Source organism: Gallus gallus, chromosome 1, assembly GCF_016699485.2.
Source record: "Gallus gallus isolate bGalGal1 chromosome 1, bGalGal1.mat.broiler.GRCg7b, whole genome shotgun sequence".
Taxonomy (NCBI): Eukaryota; Metazoa; Chordata; class Aves; order Galliformes; family Phasianidae; genus Gallus; species Gallus gallus.
Window position 1 is genome coordinate 60,097,162 of NC_052532.1, and position 24,087 is coordinate 60,121,248.

The 24,087-nt window shown below is 44.1% G+C and overlaps 1 protein-coding gene across 6 annotated transcripts in view; it reads left to right on the plus strand.

Annotated features, from left to right (window-relative positions):
* Nucleotides 1-24,087, plus strand: part of IQSEC3 (IQ motif and Sec7 domain 3) — a 105,815-nt gene that overhangs the window by 45,333 nt on the left and 36,395 nt on the right. For 4 of the 6 annotated variants that reach the window (XM_015286921.4, XM_416377.8, XM_004937919.5 and 1 more), the window contains exon 3: nt 19,274-19,562. The exons of the other annotated variants lie outside the window; for them this stretch is intronic. In XM_015286921.4, coding sequence (XP_015142407.2) covers nt 19,274-19,562 — 289 coding nt within the window. The remainder of the gene's footprint in view (nt 1-19,273; nt 19,563-24,087) is intronic. 6 annotated transcript variants of the gene reach the window in all.

A 24,087-nucleotide genomic window follows, 5' to 3' on the forward strand; every position in this document is an offset into this window, starting at 1 on the left:
TAGCAAGGTTGCAGCATTTTTGAAATGATGTTTCTCTTATTTGTTCTCCTCACTGGAGCAGGCTGTGATTTCTGATTTCCTTCCAAGGAAAAGTGTGAGTGCTGGACAGCTGTGAAGAGAACAGGTGTGCATGTTTGTGTATATACAAAAGTAGGGTTAAGCTACACTTGGAGACAGAGTAAAGGAGCAAGACCCCTCGTGCCCATCTGTGTATGAAGATGGAAGGGTTAACACCCCGTGATGTCTATGCTGCAGATTCTCAAACATTGGTAAAGGTTGTGTGACAGCCCCATGAGATGTTTGCAGTTGTATCTCATAGCAGACAAAGAGGTGCTGGCTGTCACCATAACCTGATCCTCGACGCTGATCTGTCCCAGCCCCCATCTTATTTCTGATCAACTCCCTTAGTTTCTAGCCTTTTCTTATTCTACAAGGCTGGCATTACCTCAGTGTCTTAAGGTCTAGGGTAATTTTTGTCATGCTGACATATCAAGTTTTTGGCCTAATCATTCCAAAGGCCCTGTCCATCCTTGAGCCTCAGTTTGTCTGCCCAACTTGTGCTGGGAAACACCAAAATTCCCACTTAGGGTTTGGCAGAAAAATCGAAGAGAAACAATAGCTTATTCTAGCAAATTAACAACTTGGCAAGTTGCATCCAAAGATGAGTCTGAATCAGGGGAGTCAAAAGAGGAGATGAATGAAATTGACCCTTACAGTATGTTGCATCTGAGGTTTCAGTTGAGGGGCCTCTCATACTACTCTTCATCTGTCCTTATTTCTGTCACCTAGACTGTCCTTTGTAGCTTGCTCCCATGCTCACTTGTAGTAGGCCCCCTGCTTTCCTTACTTTCTTTCTAAGGCTTTCTCTTTTCCTTTCTATTTCTAATGCCCCAAGCCCCAGTAGAAGCCCCAAGCCTGTCTGTATGAGGCTCAGTATTCTGTGCAGAGATGAAAATGGTTGAAGTCACTGTGACTGTTTGAAGACAAGAAACGGTCACACAGATTTTTGCTTTTTGAAACAGTGCAGCTTTTATGTGCAGTCTCTGTGTGTGATGGCTTCAGGTGAGAAGTGTATCCCTGCTTCGCACACTGTGCCAGGAGAAAGGCAGAGCACATGCAGGACTATTAAGCTCACTGCTCAAATTTATGTTGGACAGAACACATCTCCTAGCCTCTGCCAGGTTCTGAAGTCTTCCATGGGTATGCTTGGTTCCTGAAGCTGTATATGGAGCAGTTAGGAGGATAAGACAAATGGCAGAACAGGGAAACCACAGTGTCACCACAGAGTTCTTGTCTATAGCTGATAGCTATGTTACTCTGGAGTGGCTCAATGCACTGCTGAGAGAAGCTCATCAGATCATTTACAGAGCCTGTCACCCTGCTCAAATCATGAGCAAGCTCCCTATTGAACTGAGACAGAACAAAAGTCAATCAAGTCTGAAATATGTGGGTAAGACAGCCTGAATAAGCAATCAGTTCCTGGGTGAGCCAGGAATATCCCTAAATAAGACCATCAGGACTCCTGGTGGGAGAGCCTGAGACACAGCATCTCCCTGTGCAGTTGTCCAGAGCCCCACTGAGAAGACAACTGGTCACAAGTGGTGTTGTGGTGAATTTGATAAATAAGCTTGGGTTTCTTCTTTCTTTTTCCCCTCCTTGATCAGGCATTTCCCTAAATGAGATAAATCCTGTCAGAACTGATGCCACTAATAACCATCAACGGTCTAGTTTTAATTAGAGTTTGCTTCATTAATGCCCCAACTCCTCTCAGTGCAGCAGATTAAATAATGGACGTGCAGCTCATTTACACAAACCCCCAAACTGCAGGGCTGAGCTGCAATCCTTTAATTAAACAGCCTGGCTGATCCCTACCGCTGCCTCGGCTCATCAGTCTAAGCCGATTAAAGAGAATAGGGACTAATAAAGAGCATAAACAGGGAAGTGACTCTCGTCTCTTCAAGGGACTTGGAGACTCCAGCAATGATCAGCTGATGTCTCCTCCTCTACCAGAAAACCTTACCTCAGCCCTCATCATCTCCTTCTGGGACCTGCAAGAACAGTCCTGCTATCAGTGAGAAACCAGCCTCATCTAGGGCAACAGAGGGAATAGGGGCAGCAGGAAGGTAGCATAGCAGGGAAGGTGAAGACAAAGAGGGGTGTCTAATTCTAGGCAATAAGATCACCTGACTTCAGGACAGATGAGTTAGAGCAGCCACACAGCTCAAAAGTGAGTCAGAAGGAGAAGGAAACGCTGGGAGGTTGGTTCTCATGATCAGCCTGCAAAAAAAAAGCTTGGTTATGCTTGTGTTTTATTATAATACATACATTATAATATATATATTGTCTGTTCTTGTGTTGTCTTCCCTGTTGTTTGTCCTACTAGATTTCTGAATCTTTCTTTGCTACCCATCCGGTTGAAAAAGCCTTGACTTCACATGGGTAGGAATGATTGGGCACAGACCAGCATCTAACCACTCAGCAGAAGCCAACTTGATGAAGCAGCTGCAATAATTCTCACTCACACTGTTCAGTACTGCTTCACCGACTGCCGCTTGCCTTCTTCCCCCCAGTGCATGAATTAATCATTGTGAGGAATGGAGCAGGGTGTTGCAGTTTCACGAGTTTAGCAATGTGAATTTCCCACCTGGCTGCTGAGCTGACGCTGTAGGCCAGGAACTTTAGAGGACAGATGTGAAGACTACCCCTAGGAAACCCAGAGACAAAGTACAGTGTGAGGTGGTGGCAGCAGCAGGCAGATTGCTGTCACCGAGTTCTGCTTAAGGCTTCCCTATTTCAAAGTATTGTGCAAACACTGGGCAAGGACAACCATTTTCTGCATTGGAGCCGTGTACCACTGGCTTCATGATCATAACCCATCGTTCAGATTGGGCCTTCCACTAGATATGCCAAAGATCAGGCTGAGGGGAACGAGGAGACTCCATGAAAGCACAGTAGGAGCTAACCCTACTCCTTTGCTGAGGTGCTGATTAGACTGTTGTTTAGCTAAACCCTATAATTTCATAAAGCAACTTCTCTTTTTCTTGCTGACTTCTGCCTGCTAGTGGCAAGGTTTCATTCTAAAGACTTGAATAGCCTCATAATTGCATTTCCCACTTCTCCCAGTCTCACACAGTGGAGACTGGTGTCCCGGAACAATGACTTTAAAATGTGTCCAGCAGCAGCCCAGCTCTAACAGGATTACATACCATTTGCTTTTGTGTGAGGTAATAGCACTGAGATGAGAAAGATTTGTTTCTATTAGTGTAATGAGAGGAAATGGTGGAGTCACAATTAGAGGGAAGAGTACATTCATTCAGTTGCCTTTCACAGGCTTTTTGGTACCTGCCTCTGACTTGCCTGTGCTGCCAAATAGGAAATCAACAGAAAATCACCTCTGCTCCAGTATGGGAAATGTTTTACATAAAACATTAAGTGCCTGGGGCAGGTCTGCTTTGGCAGTGGACATGGGGACTGCACTGGAAGTTTGAATTATTCTTGGATCCCATCCATGTGATGGGACGGGATCTGAGTATAATTGTCTGAAGGGCAGTATCAGACCTCAGAAAATTCTTTGGGAAGGAGTGATGTTCCACCTGTATTTGTGGGAGAAGTATGATGCTTGCTATCTGATAGAAGTACTGGTGAGACCTGACCTTCTTTTAAGGAAAGGAGGCATAGTCTTCCCAGGAAGAGGAGTCAGGGGTCAGAAAAAGAGCTGGGATCTGAAACATCTATGGAAACGTTGGGCAGGCTCTGCTCACGTTGGCACAAAACATTTTCTCATGAGATGTGACTTTCTGGTACAGATAGTGTTGCTTAGTTCGGGGTTGAAACACCATCAGTGCAACTGGCAAGTGTTTGCTTCATGGTTATGATCCAATTAAACTGTAACTCAATACAATTTAAACTTCAAACAGCTGTGTACTCATTTCTAAAGAGCCTTCTGAAAGTAGCTGCTGTTGCAGATTGGTTACTGCTTGGCATCACAGCACCAGTTAGTGGTAAGAAGACATGAAAATCATTGGATGCATCTCCAAGCCATCTTTCCCTGCAGTTCTGATGAAACTCCCTATTGTCCTGTTTTGACTGTTACCAAAGTATTCCAATGGAAATATCTGTTCTTGCTGGAAGAGGTCCTTTTTACTTATTGCTGCACTGCTGTGTGTGGGAGGGTGAAAAGTGGATGGACAGATTTGAGACAGTTCTTTGAAATCAAACCTTCAGACTTCTTTCCTCACAGCATTCTGAGCTGCATCACAGTAAGCTACACCTTAAAAAAAACCCAAACAAACAAAAAACATGGTTATAAACAAAATCTGATTTGTTTTACTTCTGGACATTTGCTGTCTCTGACTCTCAGAGGGAGAACATGCATTGATTCTGTATCCTATGAAGTATTTCTCGAAGGCACCGACACGAAAGAACCATGAATATTATCCACTGCACAAGTCACAGCATCATGTCTCTCTTTAGCTCCCCTCTGCTGTAGCCTGGGCCGTGCCAAATGCGCTACCAGTCAGGTCCTCCTGAGAAAGCCACAACATTGTGTTCAGTTTGTGACTGCACAAACCCTTAAGACTGAGGGCCATTAATTATATGGGAATTGAACTGCTCTCCAAGTTAATTCTCCTTTTAGAATACCACCAAAGCATCTCGGGGAAAAAAAAAAATCCAGCGGGGAATGATAATTTTCCACCCATATCCACCACTCTTAAAGCATTACAGGAGAACAGCTGAGCTGCACAACACTGTGTCAGAACCTGTGAAAGATTGACCTTGTCTGACAGAAAGAATGCAAATCCAGTTCATGAAATGGGAAATGAGCCTATCTGGCTTAGGATTGCAAGCGAGATATTAGGTGTATAACCTGGAGGTCAGTGCTTCAGCTCAGCTCAGAAGCACTCACTGGCTGTGGCCCAGGTGTGAAGCACAAGAATGATTCTAGTCTATATCAAATCAAATCTATAACCTATCACACAAAACAGCACAATAAGTCTGAATAATTGCCCCCCAGCTTGCAGTGGCAAGCGAAAGCTCCCAGAATTAGTGGATCGTGGAGGCTGAATTCTCCTCTGATTCTTAATAAAGAACACTCCAAGTCAGGCTTACAGCACCTGGACATGCCAATGACAAGCAAGCCTCCATGCCCATGGACTGTTCCTTGTGTGCTCTGAAGACGAGAGAATTTATATGCAAAGCCCTTCTGTCTGACTTTCATTCCAGCTGAAGCTCTCCACAGCACTGCTTTTGAAAATACACAGGAGGAGTTTGAGCAACATTTCTGCTTTGTTAGCACATCCGGTTGGTGCTTCTTTTCTCATTTCTTTTCCTTATTGAGGTCACAGGCATGAAGAGAGGATTTTTTTTCTGCTTCTTAACAGCTCATCTACTTCTTATTCCTTCCTCCCCGTAGACTTAATAATCCCCTGTTGAAGATATTACAATTGGAGTTTGTGGAGATGCTTCAAGCAAGCAGGGATGGGTCAGCAAAGTTCACATAAATATTCCCCAGGATCACCGTTGCCTGAGTTTTGATTTCAGTCTAATGCAGAGATGTGGGTCAGGAGTAATATCTAGACCCAGACTGGAACTCTTACTAAGTTTTTACAGGTGTTTTATACAAGCATGACCAGCAGTATTAATTGCTTTGCAGAAACCTAGTTCCAGAACCACAAAGGTAGTTAGTGCATGTAGATTTGGGGGAAATATGAAAACACAATTATAAGCAAGAAATGTTTCAGAGAACATCCCTAACATTATAGTTACCACCAACCTTGGGAATCTCTCGCAGGGAAATATAGTTGGCAATTCTGCTACATGGCCTGGAAGGAATGTCTCTTTCTGGAAGCATCCAAAGAAACAGGAGGTGAGTTTCAGATGCAGTGCCTCGGTTCTGTAAAGGAGATCTACCAAGACAAAACATTTTCACACTATCTTCCACACAGGCATTTCTCTGCTTCTTTGCTCAAACAGCTGATGCAACCACTTTCAGGCAAATATGGAGAACACAAAGGTGAGGAGGTGCAGTGAGGACCAGGTGGGCTCTTCAAAAAAATTCTCTTACAACAGTTGGAGTGTTCCTATCACATTGATTGGTTTGTCTGACCTCTGTCAACACCTTTCTCAAAGAAGATGGCAGGAGAAAGAGGTCAAATGAAAACAGTCTGAAGTATCATCATCTTTAGAAACTGCAAAGATAACTTTCAGACACATTTACTGAGGGCCTGAGGCTGTGTCCAGCCATTGCGTGGCCACGTGTCCTTCCAATCCTTTCTTCATCCCTGTTGCTTCTTTTGCCTCCATGGATCCTACCCTAGAGGAATTCAGACTTGCAATCAAGTACTCTTCTCCCACATGAGACAGCACTTCCCATTTTCTGGGCCACAAAGTGGTAATGTCAGTAAAATAGAGTTGATCATAGCCAAAACACACAATTGTGAGAGTCACTTTCACTAGCTATTTAGGACAACTTATTGCTTTAATTCTAGGTGATGCACTCATGACTTGCAGATGAACATCATCTTCTCCCCCCTGTATTGCAAAGAATTCTCTGTCCATAACATGACAACTCAGTACCAGTGGAATGCAACATTAACAGTTTCTGCATCCTGTGCTTTTGGTTTGATAACACCACAGAGCTGCTTGAGAAGAGGCAATGACTGCTTTGGAAATAGTCCTGTGTCTAGCACTGAAAAATGGTCATAGACGGTTGATAAAGTAATAGCAGATGGACTGCACTGGAGCTAACGCCATTCACTGTAATCCCCTACTGGTATCAACTGACCTGACCTGCATCAGTCAAGATCCTATCCCCACTGCTAAAATTACAGATCTTTTGTGCACTGAGGTGTGTTCTGTTGAACTCAGCAGGTGCTTTCTGTGGACCCTCTGTCCATGCACTTCTTCATGGCTTACAAGGCAGAGAATTTGGCAAAGGGATGGAAAAAAAAGAGCCATTGAAAAAAGAAAGGAAGACAGATTCAGTCCAAGAAAGAAAGTAGAGCTACTGAAAGGAAAAATGATGGTAAACATGCTACACAGAGAAAGAGAATGACAGAAGAGAAGGTAGCAGAAAAAGCAGGAAGTTAGAAAACAGCATAAATGAAAGAAGAAATAGAAGGGAACAAGAACATAGGAACAGGAGATAAATCAGAAATATTCCTGTTCATGCCAACATTCTTTGGCAGTGACAGCAATGAGGCTCTGGCCGTTTATCACACAGTTTCTTGCAGTGTGGTGTCAATCCAAAGGCCTGTTGTTTTTTCTGTACTCTGCAGTACTAACTCAATCCTATGCAGGTTGATCTTCTGACCAGCCCTACGGGCAAGTTCTACGTTCTCCTGTTGGAAACACGTGCCTGTGCTCCCATGTTCTTTCTTCTGCCTGGCAAGCTTTCAGATTCTTTAGGAAGAACTGAGAAGTCTGAAATGCTGAAAAGGAACACATTGTACAACTGCTAAAGCCTCTTTCTTTGGGTTCTGCAGATAGCTGGATAGCTGAAGGAGGAGGAGTAAAAGAAGATGGCAGATTTTTGAGACTGTCATCTGCCTGTTCAGAAGCACTGCAGAAGTGCTGAGGTCCACCTCTTTCTTCTGTGAGAAAAGATCATCCTGAAAAAAAGCATCAAGACATAAACAGGAACTCAGACCAAGTGAGATTTGGGTGCCAAAATCCCCCCGTGCTCCATTTTGAGTTTGCGGATGTAGAAGCTGGATGGAACCTAGAAGGTGAAATGTACTGCTATTGAATAATGCTAGTGAGGTCAAAGGAGCAGAGGATGGGGTAAAAGTGGCAAGAAGCAGGACTCTGTGGGTAGAGAGGGACTTGCTGATTCCCACCCATAGATACTCTAGTAATGGAAATGCCTAGCCCATTTCCTAAAGCCTTCCACACGACTCTTTTCCTTGCTCTGCAGGGTAACCTGCCATTGTACTGGCTAAATGGAAAGTTAGTGCAGAGGGGAAAATGAGGAGAGAGACAGAGAGGAGATTCCTTCCAAGTTAAGCCATTCTATGATTTTATGACTCATGGTTAGAGGAAAGTTCCTAAGATGTCTGATGAGGGTACTGAGGATGACAACATTAGAGTGTAAGAGCAAGATTTTGCCCTTTCTTAGGAACTGCCAAGACTGTATTTCAAATGAAGGAGAAGTGCTGTTAATTTTATAGATTTAAGTCCCACTTCCTGTGAAACTGCAACTTTATCTCCTGGGTATTTGAAGACAGGCCACTAAAATGATATATAGGTTATTTAGTCCATACCCAGTGGTCATGGTCTTCAGAGCTGTCAAGTCTGCACAAAGTTCATTGAGGTGAGGTGTAAACGAAATGCCAGTTTGCATGACTGTAAATTAGACTGTTTTCATTCTAGACTGAGGAACCTAATTCTGGCCACACAGATTGGAAGTGTGCTCTAGCAATTTCTAATGATCTTTTCTTAGTAATTTAGTTCTTTCCATATATATTTTGTATCATCATGCTACAGGGAACTCCATGTGCCTAGTGACAAGAGCTATGTGTAACCTTTTTATGCCCCAAACTGGTATGTTGCAGCTTCCACATAAACAGCTTGTGCTGATGTTATTATTGCCTGTCTATCTGAGTTGACTGCCATCTCTCTTATCTCAGCTTGTGAGGAAAGAGGGAAGATGGGGGTAGGTTTCTATCTGTACACATTTCTGCACATTTACTCTTCTGCACATCTCTTCTAGTGTGACTGCAGAATATAACAGATGCCTGTAATTTCTCACAATACACTAATGTGAGAGTGATAGATCAAGATGCAAAAAAATGGATGGTGCAGAGTTGCACTGTGAAACCTACTGCTGTGCTGTTATAGCACATCTGGATCTAATAAGCATGCTATGAGTTATCTTAAAAATATATCATATTTTTAAAGGTAGATCCTCCATTGACTTATGGAGGGTCTGAGTTCACTGATGCAAATGGCATTCAATACTAGCTCAACAATGGTTCTGCTCAACAACACGATAGCATTGGATGTGTCAAGACAAAGTCCTGTTTTTCTTAGTGATGTTGTCTGAAAAGATTCATGTCTGAGTACAAAGCATAGGGATGGGAAACATTTTCATTCCTCAAAAGGAGGAAAAGCTGAAGTGGCCCTGGAGGAATCTGAGCTTGTATGACCGGATGAGCAAGTTGCTAAGACACTGTTTTCCAAATAAGAATGCAAAAAGATAGAAAAGAGAATAAGGCCTCAAGAAAGAGAAGTTGCATGGAGTGGATCAGGATGTGAAGGAAGCAGCAGTGAGAAAGTAGGTTAGAGCACGGAAAAGTGGAGCTTTGGGTCTACTGCACAAGGCTGTGGTGGTAGCCACTGGATGGGAGAAAGGAGGAAGGAATGCTAACCATGCTATTTCTATCTTGTCTTCAGCCATAGGGCAACCCAAAACCCTAAATCTGAACTTACTGGAGGAGTTGACACACTGGATCAGATCTGCTTTCCTAAAGCCAATGAATGGTGTTTTGACTGTACTGAGGATGGTGATCTGAGTCTGTTACTCTCTATGCTGAGGAAGACTGGGCTTCCTCCCCTTTGGTCTCACACAAAGAGTGGCTTTCTACTGGGCTGCAGTGACCACAAGAAAAAAAAATAGCTGATATATTTGAGAACAGTTATAGAATGTGTCTGAGTTACACAAAGGTCTTCTTGTGAAGTAGCTCCTTCACTGCCTTCAACAATCAATGTCTCCAGTCCCTTAGAAAAGAACCCAGAGGTTCATTCCAACCCACAGTCTGCAACAACAGGTGGAATAAGAAGACCACAGAAGCCCCTGCCTAGGTCTACAAATCCCAAGAGTTGTGTCCCTGACCCAGATCTCAGGTAGCTGAAATAGGAGAGCAATGGGCTGAGGGGATATGCAAGATTGCCTTCCCTTGTAGAGGCTCTGCTGTCTCCCAGCCCTGAATTCATCTCATTTTAGCAGTAAAATTCTATCTTCTGCATGATTGCACCGGCAGGCTTTTGTCAGCGAATTCAGTGATGTTTAAACCTGCCTTAGGGATGAGGAGCCAAGAGATCTGAGTCAAAGTGGCAGAAAGACTGCTGCTGAGAAGCCAAGTTTCTCTTTCCCGGGGTGCTGAGCGGGCAGTTACACTAATGCAGGATGCCATCTGCTTTTTCCTCCTCTAAAAGGTCGTGTTTACCAAACATTGCAGAGGCAAGAGAGGTCTGAGGTTAAAGTAAAAGTAATTAAGCCATGCAGGACAGGGGCCTCCCGTGCCTTCACTGTCCACTTTGTGCTTTTCACACCTCAGTGATAAGCACAGGTGCCCTGTTTGAGGCAGTGACAAGTAACCCCTCTGCAGTGACAGGCTGCAGGGCCTCCTCCCAGTCCAACCTGCAGAGACAGCTCTGCAACCATGGCCCAGGGTCTGGAGGGCAGCTGAGAAAAAGGGACTGTGCTTCGCTGGCTGAGTATTCTGGCAGCTGGTGAAAAAGGAGGCATAGCTGGGGAGGGAGTAGGAGTAGATATTTTGAGGTGTCACCCAGACAGACAAAAAAGGAGCTAGAAGAAAAAAAAAACTGAGTGAAAGGCACGGCCAGTTTTGCACACCACTTCTCATTCAGTTCGAGCAAGCTGCTCTTCCAAGTCACCCTCTGCAGGAGCCTGTCTGCCTCCATGAAAAAACAGAAATGCTAGTCCTCAAGTGGCTGAAGTTAACCGTGGAGATCCTGGCCCCCAGACAGGCAGCCAGCTCAGATGGATACCTGCAGTACCATGTTTGCACAATGGGAAGTGCGTCGGGAAAGTTCAGCTGCTACAGTACTGTTCTGCAGCAACAGACAAAACAACACAATAATGTGAGAGCTACACAGTACGTGGGTATCATGTTTAATTACCGCATCTGAAATGGAAGCTCTGCTTTTGGCATGTTGGACCCTGTGGGATTTGGAGACATTTTTTAGTATTATTACATTTTCCATCTGCTTAATATACATCTCACTAAAGCCATTTAAGCAGTGTTAAAAATACTTCGCCTTTTTCAGCCTGTGCTAAAGGATGTTGAATTTAATTCATTTCCAGTATATTAACCGTACTGTACTGTCAAATCCATTTTACAGGTGTGCGTGCCAGACTTTTTATGAAAGAAGTAATATATTCTGGGATGGGTAATGAGCTTGGTTAATTATCATTAATTCCTCTTGGGTAAAACTAGTGTGAGAAGATGGCTTGGTGCCACTGCTTTGCAAGGTGTTACGTGAATGTAGACAAAATCAGAATCTTGTTCCTATTTTGGCCTCTGTTGGGGGAGACTGAGAAAGCTGCAGCTCGGCTGGCAGTGGATGATTTGCCAAGATCAAGTTCCAAGTTCCCTTCCTCTCTGGCAGGAGACATTTCTGCCTTCCATCATTTTCAGCATGCTCCCAAAGAGCATTGCCTCCAAGTCACCCTAAAACCTGAACTTAAAAGCAAATGAGAAGCAATTCTTCTGCACTCAGGCACCCAGCATGTCAGAAATCTCTGAACCTTGAAAAGATCCCATAATGTATTATCAAGCCTGTCTCAGCCATTTTTCATTGAATTCTGATCAACCCATTCACCATATGTTACGGGTATCCTCAGGGAACACTGAAATGAAATAAACTGAAAAGGCACTTTGGACCCTGCTAACTCAGCAGTTGATTTTTTTTTCCTTTTTTTTTTTTTTTTCCTTCTCCTGAGCAGGGAGAGGAAAGAGGACAGGGGAGACACTGATGTGTCTTAAGAAATACCCTTGCTTACTTGAGGTCTGGACTCTACTTTCTTGGCGTTTGCTAGTGACCTCTTTTTCTAACTCTCCATATGGTATTATCGAAGGTTTTTTATTCTGACATCTCTGAAAGTTTGAAGTTTCTTATAGCTCTCAGGTCATGATAATACTAATCACTTGCAGCACTTCAGAGAAGCATGTATGCAATAACCCACTGATCATCATAAAAATCTCTGTGATGGATTCATAAATTTTTGCAGTCCTTTGCAAGTAGTCTGTGTAGTCTTTGCCTCAGTTAAAGTGTACAGTCCTGTGCAACAACCATGGCTACCATGAAGAAGGTGTTTGGTGAGTTACATATATGAAACAGAAGTGTGATCTTCTCACACAGTGACACAGAGACACAAAGAAGAGGTGACATCAGCCTCTGTAGTACTTTTCTAACACCTCATAGTCATAGCTTCCTCCTATCGAATTAACTGGATGTTTTTTCATCACTGCTGGACCTGACACCAGGGCATCTGAGCATCCTCTTCTTGGGTGACCAGCTTCTTATGTCTCTATGCAAGTTCAGGAGAGACACTGCTATTTTTGTTATTCTGTTATTGCTCTTATGTATCTGCAGTGTTTCTTCTTCTTGTAGGATAGCAGGAATGAAGAGATGCCTTTAGTGCCTTGACCACGCAGGAGCTGTATAGCTATGGAGCAGTCAGTGAGAAAGCTCAGATTTAGTTTCTTACAGGTCTAACATTACTGTCCTTGAGAAGAGTAGTGCTCCTGGCCCTACAGTCCCATTTAGTCTCTCAGCTACCCTGTACATATCTTTCTGAGAGCTCTGAGAATTACTGTGAACTGATTCTTGTCAGCAAGGGGAATGGAATGTAACATTTGAAGCATACAGCTTCTGCATTCCTGCATGCGGGTCTAGCTTAAAATTGTCTTGAAACATATGGGGACAATGGGTTGCATATTCTTTCTAAAGTATGGGAATGTTTAAACTTGACAGCCAGGACCCGATGAATGACCATGGTTCATCTCCAGAACTGGCGGTTCGAAGCGCAGATCCTTACCAAGTTGGAAATGTATGTTTCCCACAGCAAGGAGCTGGTGAGGAGAATGCAAGGAAGTGTACCTTTTTACCTTCCCGATCTCTGAGAACTGAAAAGCAGTCAGATCTTTCCCAGGACAGAGGATGATACAAAGCTCTACATAGACATGGGTAGCTGATGCTACTAGGAATGGGCTGGTGGACCCCTCTGGCTTAACAGTCTGTTATCACTGATTTGGGTTAATACCACTGATTTTACATCTGGAATCTCTCTACATTCTTCCCACAGTGTATTTCTTATGGAAAACTTTCCTTAGAAATCTGCACATAGAAGCTAAATCCTAGAAATCTCATTTACATGCTCTAAATTTGATAAAAAAATATATGTAGGTACCAGTAGAACTGTCTCAGAGCTTCTTCACCATCCTGCTTTCTTGAAACAAACACTAAGATTCAGCCCAGAACCTTGATACCCTTGCTTTGATATATGGTTATTCTAGACTAGCTACTGCATTTCATATAAGACCTGAATTGGATTGTCCATAGTCGCCATCTTGGTCAACAAACTGGTTTCTGATTGCAGCAGGAGTAGACAAGTCTGCAGTGTAAAAGGAGGGAAGATTTCTTAAGTCAATGAAATCTATTTGTAATAATAACTGAGCTAGTTGCTATGGGTCAGAAAAGTCGTACAGGAACATCTAGGAAGAACAGAACAGCTGTTTTTTAGTCTTCCTCTTGTATGTGATTGCAAGTGATTTACTGTAATATTAGCACTTCAGATCAAACAGAATTCAAAGGCATTACAAACCTTCTCTACCTGATTGCATTGTGAGCAGAAAATTGTTTCATCTATCATGAAAGAGTAATTGCAAAAAATGTGAAAGACAGCAGTATGTGATACTTTAAAACACCAAGTAAAGAACACCGATTACAGTTGAAACTGCAGGGCTGATGGTGGGATCCAGAACTAAATAACATAGTTGGAGTTTGGACAGGGCATTGGGATTCACACCTTAGACTCTGTGGGGAGCTTCTAATTATTACAAGTGGTTAGAAAAGTTTTCTAATCTAAGAAACAATGTGCAATCACAACATTCCTCCCCTTCATCACACAGTGAGAGTGTTTGATTTCTCACTGGGCGAGGGATCCTGGTAATTTACCTAATAGCACTTCTTTTCCAGAGATCTACCATACTGTAGTGTCTGTCCTTCCCTACTTTTCTCAATTTTTTTTGTTTTGTTTCTTGTTGTTGTTACTATGATTATAATAGTCCGTGAACCTTCACTTATTAACAAAACTGCTCTACCAATGCAAATCAACTGTGTCACGCAGGACAGTGGGAAAAGGTAAGATCATTAAGGTTTTAGCTTGTATTTCACTGCAGTATTAGTCTGGATCTTTAGCAGTGCGGGAACTTCATCTATTGCTGCAAGGGGACAACAGCGGATAGGCTTCCCAGGGCATTTCTGCAGAAACAGACTGAAGCTGGGTGTAAACTCAGGAAGAATAAAGGGCAGTAAGAGGACCCATAGGGCTACAGTGCCCTATGACTAAACAAACTATTGCTTATACGTCACTGATTTTTCCCAGATCAGGCTGAAATGTTCCAGGTTTGGTCTCTTGTCTAAAGGTGATGTAGAATTGTCTGGTATTTTGGAGCTCCTTTTCCCACTGAGTAAAAATGGTTCAGCCATTTTTATTTTTACTTTTTTCCACAAAAAAAATAAAAAATAATAAAAAATGCAGACACTATTCCCAATTCAGCACAAGTATTTGCTATTGCTTTCTGAACAGTGCAACAGCCAAACCAGCAGGGGGTTAAAAAGTTTATATTTAGCACAAAAATATCTAGCTGAAAAATGCCTTTGAGTGCTTCAGTGGAATCTGATTTTGGTTTGACCGAGTTTTGACCCTCAGAAAATTCCACGCATAAATGTAATACATTCTGTATGAGTGTATTCAGTAGACTCAGAGCATGCATGGAAGAAGAAGACAAGGTTATATGTGTACGTGTGGTTAGTTTATATTCTTATCCTAGCAAAGTGTCTTTAGGGGCTTTAGTTACGTACTGTAAGTGGGAACACAAGTTGGTGGTGCTTCTCATGCACTTGTAACTGAATGTGTGCACTTAGTGCTTGCAATCTTAGGGCCCTTCACTGTCATGAAGAATACCTGGGAAGTCTAATGAGGGTAAAGAGGGCTTCTGATCACACCTGTCTTTGAAAATGGCCTCGCTTTGAGCAGACAGTGGAGCAGAGACTTCCCCACTTCTCTTCCAGCCCAGATTATTCCGACTCTATGAAGCCTGCTGTTTTTTTTTTTCCTTCTGTGTTAGCTATGCATACAGGATATCCTGTTTCTCTGAATGTTACTCACACTCTAAACTGTCTGTGACCAAGTGGGTAGCATACACTAAAGGTGACATACAGCCTCACAAAGCAATGATGCTAGAGGTGACGTACAACTTCACACAGCAATGGGCCTGAATTCTACAAAATCTTATGCACACACTTCACATTTTACCATGAGCCATCTTATGGTAGTCAGTGGAGGCACTCAAAAAATATGGTTAAGCATATTATAGAATCATAGAATCATAGAATGGCCTGGGTTGAAAAGGACCACAATGATCATCTAGTTTCAATCCCCCTGCTACAAGCAGGGTCACCAACCACCAGACCAGGCTGCTCAGAGCCACATCCAGCCTGGCCTTGAATGCCTCCAGGGATGGGGCATCCAAAACCTCCTTGGGCAACCTGTTCCAGTGTGTCACCACCCTCTGTGAAAAACTTCCTCCTAATATCTAAATATGTGAGTGTTTAGAGGATCATCATGTCACGGAATGTTTGCTGGCATTTATAGTCCATTCATGCTCCCAGAGAATTCTGCTAGCTGTTTAGCTCACTGCCTCAGGCTTTGACCTGCCCTAAAGACAGCACACACTGTGGCCTTGACTCAGCAAAGCAATTTGGGATATGTGGCTCACTGAATCAGAGCTTGTGACTCTAGCTGAAATTGCTTTGTAGGACACAGTCCAGTTCTCACTGAAATAGTTGTGAGTTTTTTGACACGCACTGCAAAGAAAACATGATCAAATGTGTGTTCACCTGGTCATCCACTTTACACCCTGACCTGGAAGTCTGGGATGCTATGCAGAATCCACCCCTAGTGCTTCAGGTGGAGACAGGTAGAGAGCTCCTCCATCTGGACTGTCACAAGTCCATGGGACCAGACGGGCTCCACCCAAGGGTGCCAAGGGAACTGGCAGGTGTGATTGCCGAGCCACTCTGCCATCTACTAGCACTCCTGGTTATCTGGAGAGGTCCCAAAGGATTGGACGCTTGCCGATGCGACTCCCATCTACAAGAAGGGCCATAAGGAGGATCCGGGGAACTACAGGCCTGTCAGTCTGACCTCGGTACCAAGGAAAGTTATGGAGCAAGTCATCTTGGGTGAGATGACATGACACTTGCATGGTGTCCAGGGGATCAAGGCCCAGCCAGCACAGGTTCATGAAAGACAGGTTGTGCTTGACCAACCTCATCTCCTTCTACAACTGGGTGACCAGACTGGTAGACGAAGGAAAGGCTGTCGATGTAGTCTACCCAGACTTCAGCAAAGCCTTTGACACGGTCTCTCACAGTATTCTCCTGGGGAAACGTGCTGCCCATGGCCTGGACAGGTATGCCCTTCTTTGGGTAAGGAACTGGCTAGAGGGCCATGCCAACAGGTAGTGGTTAATGGAGTTAAGTCCAGCTGGCGACTCATTACAAGTTGTGTCCTCCAGGGGTTGGTACTGGGGCCCATCTTGTTTAATATCTTTATTGATCACCTAGATGAAGAGATCAAGTGTACCCTCATTAAGTCCGCAGATGATACCAAGTTGGGAGGTAGTGTGGATCTGCCTAAGGGTAGGGAGACCCTTCAGACGGATCTAGATAAGCTGGATCACTGGGCTGAGGAGAATGGGATGAGGTTCAACAAGACCAAATGCCAGGTCCTGCACTTTGGTCACAATAACCTCAGGCAACGCTACAGGCGTGGGACAGAGTGGCTGGATGACTGTGAAGAGGAAAGGGACCTGGAAGTGTTGGTTGACACTCGGCTGAACATGAGCTGACAGTGTGCCCAGGTGGCCAAGAGGGCCAATGGCATCCTGGCCTGCATTAGAAATAGTGTGGCCAGCAGGAGCAGGGAGGTAATCATCCCCCTTTGCTCAGCAAAGGTGAGGCCGCACCTCGAGTATTGTGTTCAGTTTTGGGCCCCTCACTACAAGACAGACATTGAGGCTCTGGAGCATGTCCAGAGAAGAGCAACAAAACAGGTGAGGGGTCTGGAGCACAGGTCTTATGAGGAGTGGCTGAGGGAGCTGGGATTGTTCAGTCTGGAGAAGAGGAGGCTCAGGGGAGACCTCATTGCACCCTACAACATCCTGAAGGGAGATTGTGATGAGGAGAGGTTTGGCCTCTTCTCCCAGGCAACAAACAGGACCCGAGGAAATGGCCACAAGTTGTACCTGAGGAGATCTAGATTAGACATAAGGAAAAACTTTTTCTCTCAGAGAGTGGTCAGGCACTGGAATGGCCTGCCCAGGGAGGTGGTGGAGTTGCCATCCCTGGCAGTGTTCAGGAGGCATCTGGATGAGGAGCTACGAGATATGGTTTAGTAGCGTGGTAGTAAGGGTAATGGGAGGATGGTTGGACTAGATGATCTTGTAGGTTCTTTCCAATCATGTGATCCTGTGATTCTGTGATCCCTTTAGCTCAGGATAAAAACATATCTGCGCTACTGGTTAAAAGGAGAGTCGGCAGAACAGAGGCTTCCAATGAAAGTGTCACAGTGAAAGCCATAAAGGAAAAGTCTGTTAAAGTTTCCTGGAATGCGGAGAGACAAAAAACAGAAAGAGTTAAGAACTGGAATTTAGTTTACATATAGTTTTATGCCTCATTTTAATGAAGGTATTTCCTGATTGATGAATGCACAGCTATGTCATTTTAATGTTCTTTGACAAAGGTGGTTACATAGAATTAACGCAAGACATTGATTTCTTTAAATTAAATTTTTAAATCTGACTGCTGACTACCTGCATGTGTATGAAAGTAGAAGCTTTCTACCTTTAAACTCTACTTTCTTAGTTCTGAAGTTGTGGCATTGTGTTTGACTCATCAAATTTAGAGTCCATTCAGAAACTATAGAAATATGTCTAAATTTAATTGTTAAAATGCTATTGGAGATAACAAATTTCATTTCAAAGTACTAGTAAGTATTTAAAAGTCATCCTGTGCTTAGTAGCTGGAGAACCAAGGTCTACTAGGAGACCTGGGCTCTTAAAAGTGCTCAGCACTTTTGAAAATGAATCTAAAATGCTTGTAAGTAGTTGGGGCACTACAGAAAATCATATTTGCAACTAATTTCCCTGATTTTGTTCTGACATCAACATCAATCATAAAATAATTTGATATCTAGATAACAGCAGAATTGATCATATATGGAGCAAGTCCAAGAGAAAGAAATATTGTTTAGAAATGAATTAAAGAATGTAATGGTGTTTAAATATGGGAGATGATACACAACTTTGACTTCAATTGAATTAAATGCACTGGTTGTGCAGCAGTTATTTCCAAACTCAATGCTGCCATCAGCTAAATACTCATCCCTCAGAAAGGAGTGGAGCTGTATCTGGTGTACACTATGCAGCAGAGCTGAGTCCATGCGGACTGGACTGGCCTCTCCGGGAAATCATAAATTATTCATCTGTAGCCACTGGAAGGATGTGGCAACAAACACTCCCATAGTTCAAGCAGCCCCTCGAAGTCTTGTTTGACATTGGATGGTTTCAGAAAACATTTGGCAAGAGAGGTTAACAACAGACTTCCTCAGCACTTCAGTGGATTGGATGTATGTGAATCCCACCCTGTTCAATGCAACACATCAACTCCCTTAGAGCACACAGTTGTTGAGCCCTGGTTTCATACAATTACTGCTGTGACTGACAGGAGAAAAGAGTGTTTTGCTTTCTCTTCAAGCCCTCAGTGGCACAGCACTGTCCTGTGGGTCAGAAAGAAAGGACTACTTTTATGGAAGTCTTGCAGCCTGCTGTGGCTGTGTTGCAGAGTTGCTTTAAAGAGTCAGGACCTAAGGGCTGGCTGGCTGGCTGGCTCTGCTGTATCTCTATACTCTCAGCACTCCATACTCTTACACTGTTTCTCTGGAAAATCTGCAGCATTCAGCTATCCTTACATCATTTCCCACATGCCCATAGAAAATCCAGGGGCAATCTGGATCCTTGGGAACCAGGCTCTGAAGCAAATGAAACTGTGGGATGCTCCATCCCCGAAGACAGCCTTTACAGCCCAGGCTCCCTCAACATTTAAAATGCAGATCAGTGAAAGAGCATAGCGAACAATAATAAACGTAATCATAAACAATACAAATAATAATAATGATAATAAAAATAATTAAAAAAAAAAAAAACAAATAAAAAAGAGAAACGTTGCGTTTTGTTCACAGTGATGATCCCAGCGGTTCCACAAGCAAGAAAGCCGGGTGTGAAACGGAGGATCCGAAGGAGGCCGGCAGACAGAGTGGCCAGGAAGGCAGGTCCGACACCCAGACGCTAAAAGCCCAGCATGAGGAACTCCAAGAAGAGCAGGCAGCGGGGTGTTCCCCTCTGGTGCAGAAGGCGAGCCTCCACCACACGGGCTCCCCAGTGAGAGTGCAGCGCAGCAAAGGGACGGCCTCGTGTTCCCATGCAGCTGCCTCCGATTATGAGCTCTCCCTTGACCTAAAGAATAAACAGGTACAGAGGCTTCCTCCTCAGGCTGTGGGAGAAGGGGATGGGGTGGGAGGGGCTGTGGTGTGCCCGTGTTTCTGCAAATACTTCAGCCTTCTGTTCGCTTAGAGCTTTCGCCCAGCCTGAGCAGGCCTGGCCCTTTGGCTGTGTGGGGCTGATGGAGGAAGTAACTTCCCCACCTCTGACTTCAATAGTCTTTCACCCAAGCCTGCAGTATTTCTCATTGCCCGTGTTCTCTGTTGCAAAATGGCACTCAGGTGCAACTGTAGGTTTAGAGATGGATTGTAGGCAGCCGAGGAGTGAGGCATCCAGAGACTCTGCCTGCACAAAAGCACAGAGTCCCTGTAGGCCTCTCTGCAAATGACTGTCACAAAAAGACTCCCTCATGGGAGAGGTCTCCAAGAGCCATCTTGCCCTCTTGGATCAACCTGGACAGGCCCCATGTGCACTTTCTTGTTAGCCTCTTCACAGCATGAGCTCACAGGGGAGGTGAGGTTTATTCAGGAGGTGTCCTGCACAGTGTCTACCACCGTGTTAGCATATTGCTGCCATCACAGCCTTCAGGATGCTGAAGAGGCAGGCAGGTTTACCAGACTGAGACAGTGATTCAGTTTTGTAAGTTTCAAGCCTTTCCTCCTGTGTCTGTGACTACAGACTAGCTCCAGAGCACAGTCCACCCATCTTTATTTGCGTTTCCCAATGGGGCTCTCAAACAGCGGTAGTGGGACAAGGGCTAATAGCAGCTGGCCTCTTCACTCAAAGGCAATGAGGTGGAATGTGCCCTCACCACCCTATGTCTCTGCAGTTTACAGCCCAGGAGAGCTGTTGTGCAAAGCGAAAACCTAAATAATCGTTTCTGACTTTTTCCTGGATTGGCAGCTCAGCCGGAGGCTGTCTAATATACAGACCCTGCAGGATGTGAGATGGACAGGACAAACAAGGGCTAGTGATACTGTCCATATTACATTCAACGGGAGAATTCAGTGGGAGCTATGCTATTGCCGATGAAGGGTCTCAGATAATGAGGTTGCCATAGAAGAAATTACTGTTTCTGGGACATCTCTCTGCCACTTCCCTCAAGGCATTGCTACTGTCCCAAACAGACATTTCAGATCAATGGCCCACTGAATTCCTGAGCAGAAAAGAAGCCTTTGCTCTTTTTCTTTCTCAAATACTGCATATCCAGAATTCTTGCTTCACACTGGGAAAAGAAACGAGAGAGACTAATTAACTGGCTTTACAAACTAATGTGACATATCCTCAGGGTGGGCCAGATCTTGGCTGCTATATATGGCCTTAGCCTCCTCTATGTCCTAGAGTTGGTCTGCTTTTGTTCTGGGGAGTGTCTGTTCTGTGTTATTTTAGCTTTAAGGTCATTTTGTCCCATCACTGTTGTTGCAGCAGAGGCCAGACCTGCCCTGGATGCATGTGAGACAGAGAAACATGTTAGCTGCTTGTTCATTAAATTCTGGTGCCTTGCAGTACTGACCTTGCAGGAACCTTGCCTGTGTCGTAGGTAGAACCATTTTTCCCACAGCAGAGGGGGAATAAAATATGTGTGCTTCTCCAGGCCTGGTGGATGTCTTCAGTGAACTACTTCCTGCTCTGGAAGGGGAGATTTCCATGGAGAGGAATCTTACATACAGTCTTACACTCTGCAGTAAGCGGTCTCATAGGTTTCCCATCAACCTACTTGTTGAGTAGTTCTCTTGAACGGGAACAAGGATTACATTACCTGACATAGCGCTGTTCCAGTAGTTCCCTAGTGATAGCACAAATTTTCTTAGTGTAAGTTCTACTAATATGTATTACAATCAGGCGGAAGAAGGCATTTTTAGTCTCACGGTGCAGTTGAACTCACATTTTGCTTTGGGGAGAGGACTGAGTGCTGCTGAAGAGGGAGGGCAGCATAAAGCCTCCTCTGTATGGCTTGGAAGTACAGTTCATCTACCAGTCGTTGCCCCTCAGCATTAAGTTAGAGGGTTGGTAAGTTCCCCTAGGTTTATGGTCTGTGGGGCAGTAGGGTAAATGAAGATCACAGAGAGCTTTCTGTGCAGAAGGTCTGGCAGATGTCTCATGTATGAAGGAAAACATCCCATTAACACATGGCCTTTGTAGCAATGTCATTTCATCGTGAGAGTTTGGTGGGAGGGAGAGATGTTAAGAAGGGATGATAGAGAATGTGTATGTTCTATATTACTATTGTTATTTACAATGCATACATTTACTCGAGCTACTCAGATTCTGCCTCTAAGACTGATTCTCTTCTTGCTAACAGGGTGGCAGGTAGCCATTCTCAGTGGCTACCTGGTTGGAAAACTAGTGAGAACTGAGAGTATCCTGGCAGACTTCTGCTTTTATGTCTCTGGGCAACAAAAGCATGGGGTATATACCTCGACTCTTTTGCTATATCCAGGCCTGACACTTTAGTTTGCCTTAGGCTGACCTTATTAAGCTCCCTTCGTGTGCAATCTCTCATGGCCATGGATATTTCCCAGCCATTTGTAATTCAGCCACAAGGCCTGAATTGCTGAAACTGAGTTTTCATGTTGAGGCCCAGATATTTATTAAGCTAATTATACTTTGAAATCCCCTTACCCTTCTCTTGCTTTTCCCTTCTTTGGCTCTGGCTGTCAGATAATTCCCCAGAGAAGAATATCTTTAAGTAGGCAATTACTTGTGATTCATAGGGTTTATTAGGAATGAGAGGTGGCCAATCATGGCTGGCCTCTCAAATGGGTAGGGAAAGTTCCTTCAGCAAGCCAGACATACATCTCCATTACCTGTGACTGCTGGGGTGTGCTAATGGATGCCCTTTCTTCCTTTTGAGAGGAAGAAAACAGACCAAGAGCTGCGTGAAATCCTTAATTCTTCTGAAGTGTCAATTTGCTTGCCCTGGTAGCAAATGTGAATGTCTCAGACATCAGTAAACCGTAAATGGCTGGGCTACATCAAAGGGAGAGAGACCAAGACCCACTCCAGTGTGGAGGGGAGGGCACTGCTTTATGGGCATGCTGGTTCTGGCTTTGCCTGCCGTCTCAAACATCCTTGAGACACGCTTAGTCATCTCACGTCTCTGGGCCCTTGTTATGCCAGCTGCAGAACACAGTACGATGCCCCTTGCTGGTAAGGACTGTATGACCACTTGCAGAACCTGCCCTTGTGCTCCTGGTACAAACTGGAGAACAGACTATGTTGGGAGTCCTCTCACTTTCCATGTTGTTCTGCCCTGTAATGCCTTAGTCCTTTGAGAGGGCTGAGGTAATGGACTGCAAAAATATCATGATTTTTTTGTCAAGGTACTGACAGTTTGCATCATGCCTTCAGATTTTTAGAAGGATCTCTCTTCTCAATAGTTATTAAAGTCTGTCTTTTTGGGAACTGTCCTTGCATGAGAGAAATTGGCCTTTTACTTCAGATCAGCAGTGACATCTTGTCCTAGCCTCTAATAAGATCAGAGCATATGAATTTCACATTTTCAGAATAGCTGTCACCTCCTTGGAAACCTCAGGTAATTATAAGGCTCTTGCTTCTGCTTTATTTTGTATCTTACTATTATTCTGTTCCTCGGATAGCTGTGTCTGTCTCTCCCATTTGTTCTTCTTTCCCTCTCAACACAATTAGCTATACATTTTGATTAACCAGATGGTTATATGAAGTGCTCACGGTCAGTTGTCAGCAATAACTGTCTGGATTGGGTGTGTGCAGGTTATGGGTTTAATTTGCATATACCTACATGAGGCTTCCTCCTGGAGACAAAGAACCAAGCTTTGAAGAGATGTGGCAGGAGTGCTGGATTGATGGTGGGATTTAAGAAGGTCATTTGGGAAATAAGGTCAGAGAACATAGCAAAACCCTTCTACTGACTACCAAGAATATCTTCTTGTCCCTGTATTCCCCTTTCTTGATATTTTAAATGAACTCCAGGGATAAGTGGAGACCTTTTTTATACAAAAAACTTACTGATACGCTTGTAGTAAATGAACCTGAATCCATGATCTTTGTGTAGTTGATTTTTGGCACCAATTCTATAGATCTGTTCTGGGAGGGCAGCAGGGCAAATAATAGGCCAACATTTTTTAAATTAGGGATAAGCAGAGCTCTGAGCCAGCTGCCTCTGCTGACTCTATTGCTAAGTAAATTGTTAGAAGTTGCCAGTGCTGGGCTTTGATGCTTGCTTTGGGCAGATGTGAATTCAGCAGCAAGACAAACAAAAAACAAGCACTAGGCAAAGGAGCCCTTCTTCATTTTCATGGAGGAGAATATGAAAGGATGTTATCTCTCTGCTCTCACCAAGAAATGGCAGCCTTTCATCTAGTGCAGCAGGGTACTAGACTTATAGCTGCCTGGAGTGATGGGGTGGCAATGGGCGGGCAAGGCCTTCAATTCATACTCCAGCAGCCAGGATATCAGTACAGGAGCAGAATGACTGGGCTTACACTATTTGTCTCTTCCTACCATCTCCCAAAATCTTATAATCATCCCCTGCATTTAGGGGAGTTAATATTGGAAAGATGCCTGGAGTGATTTG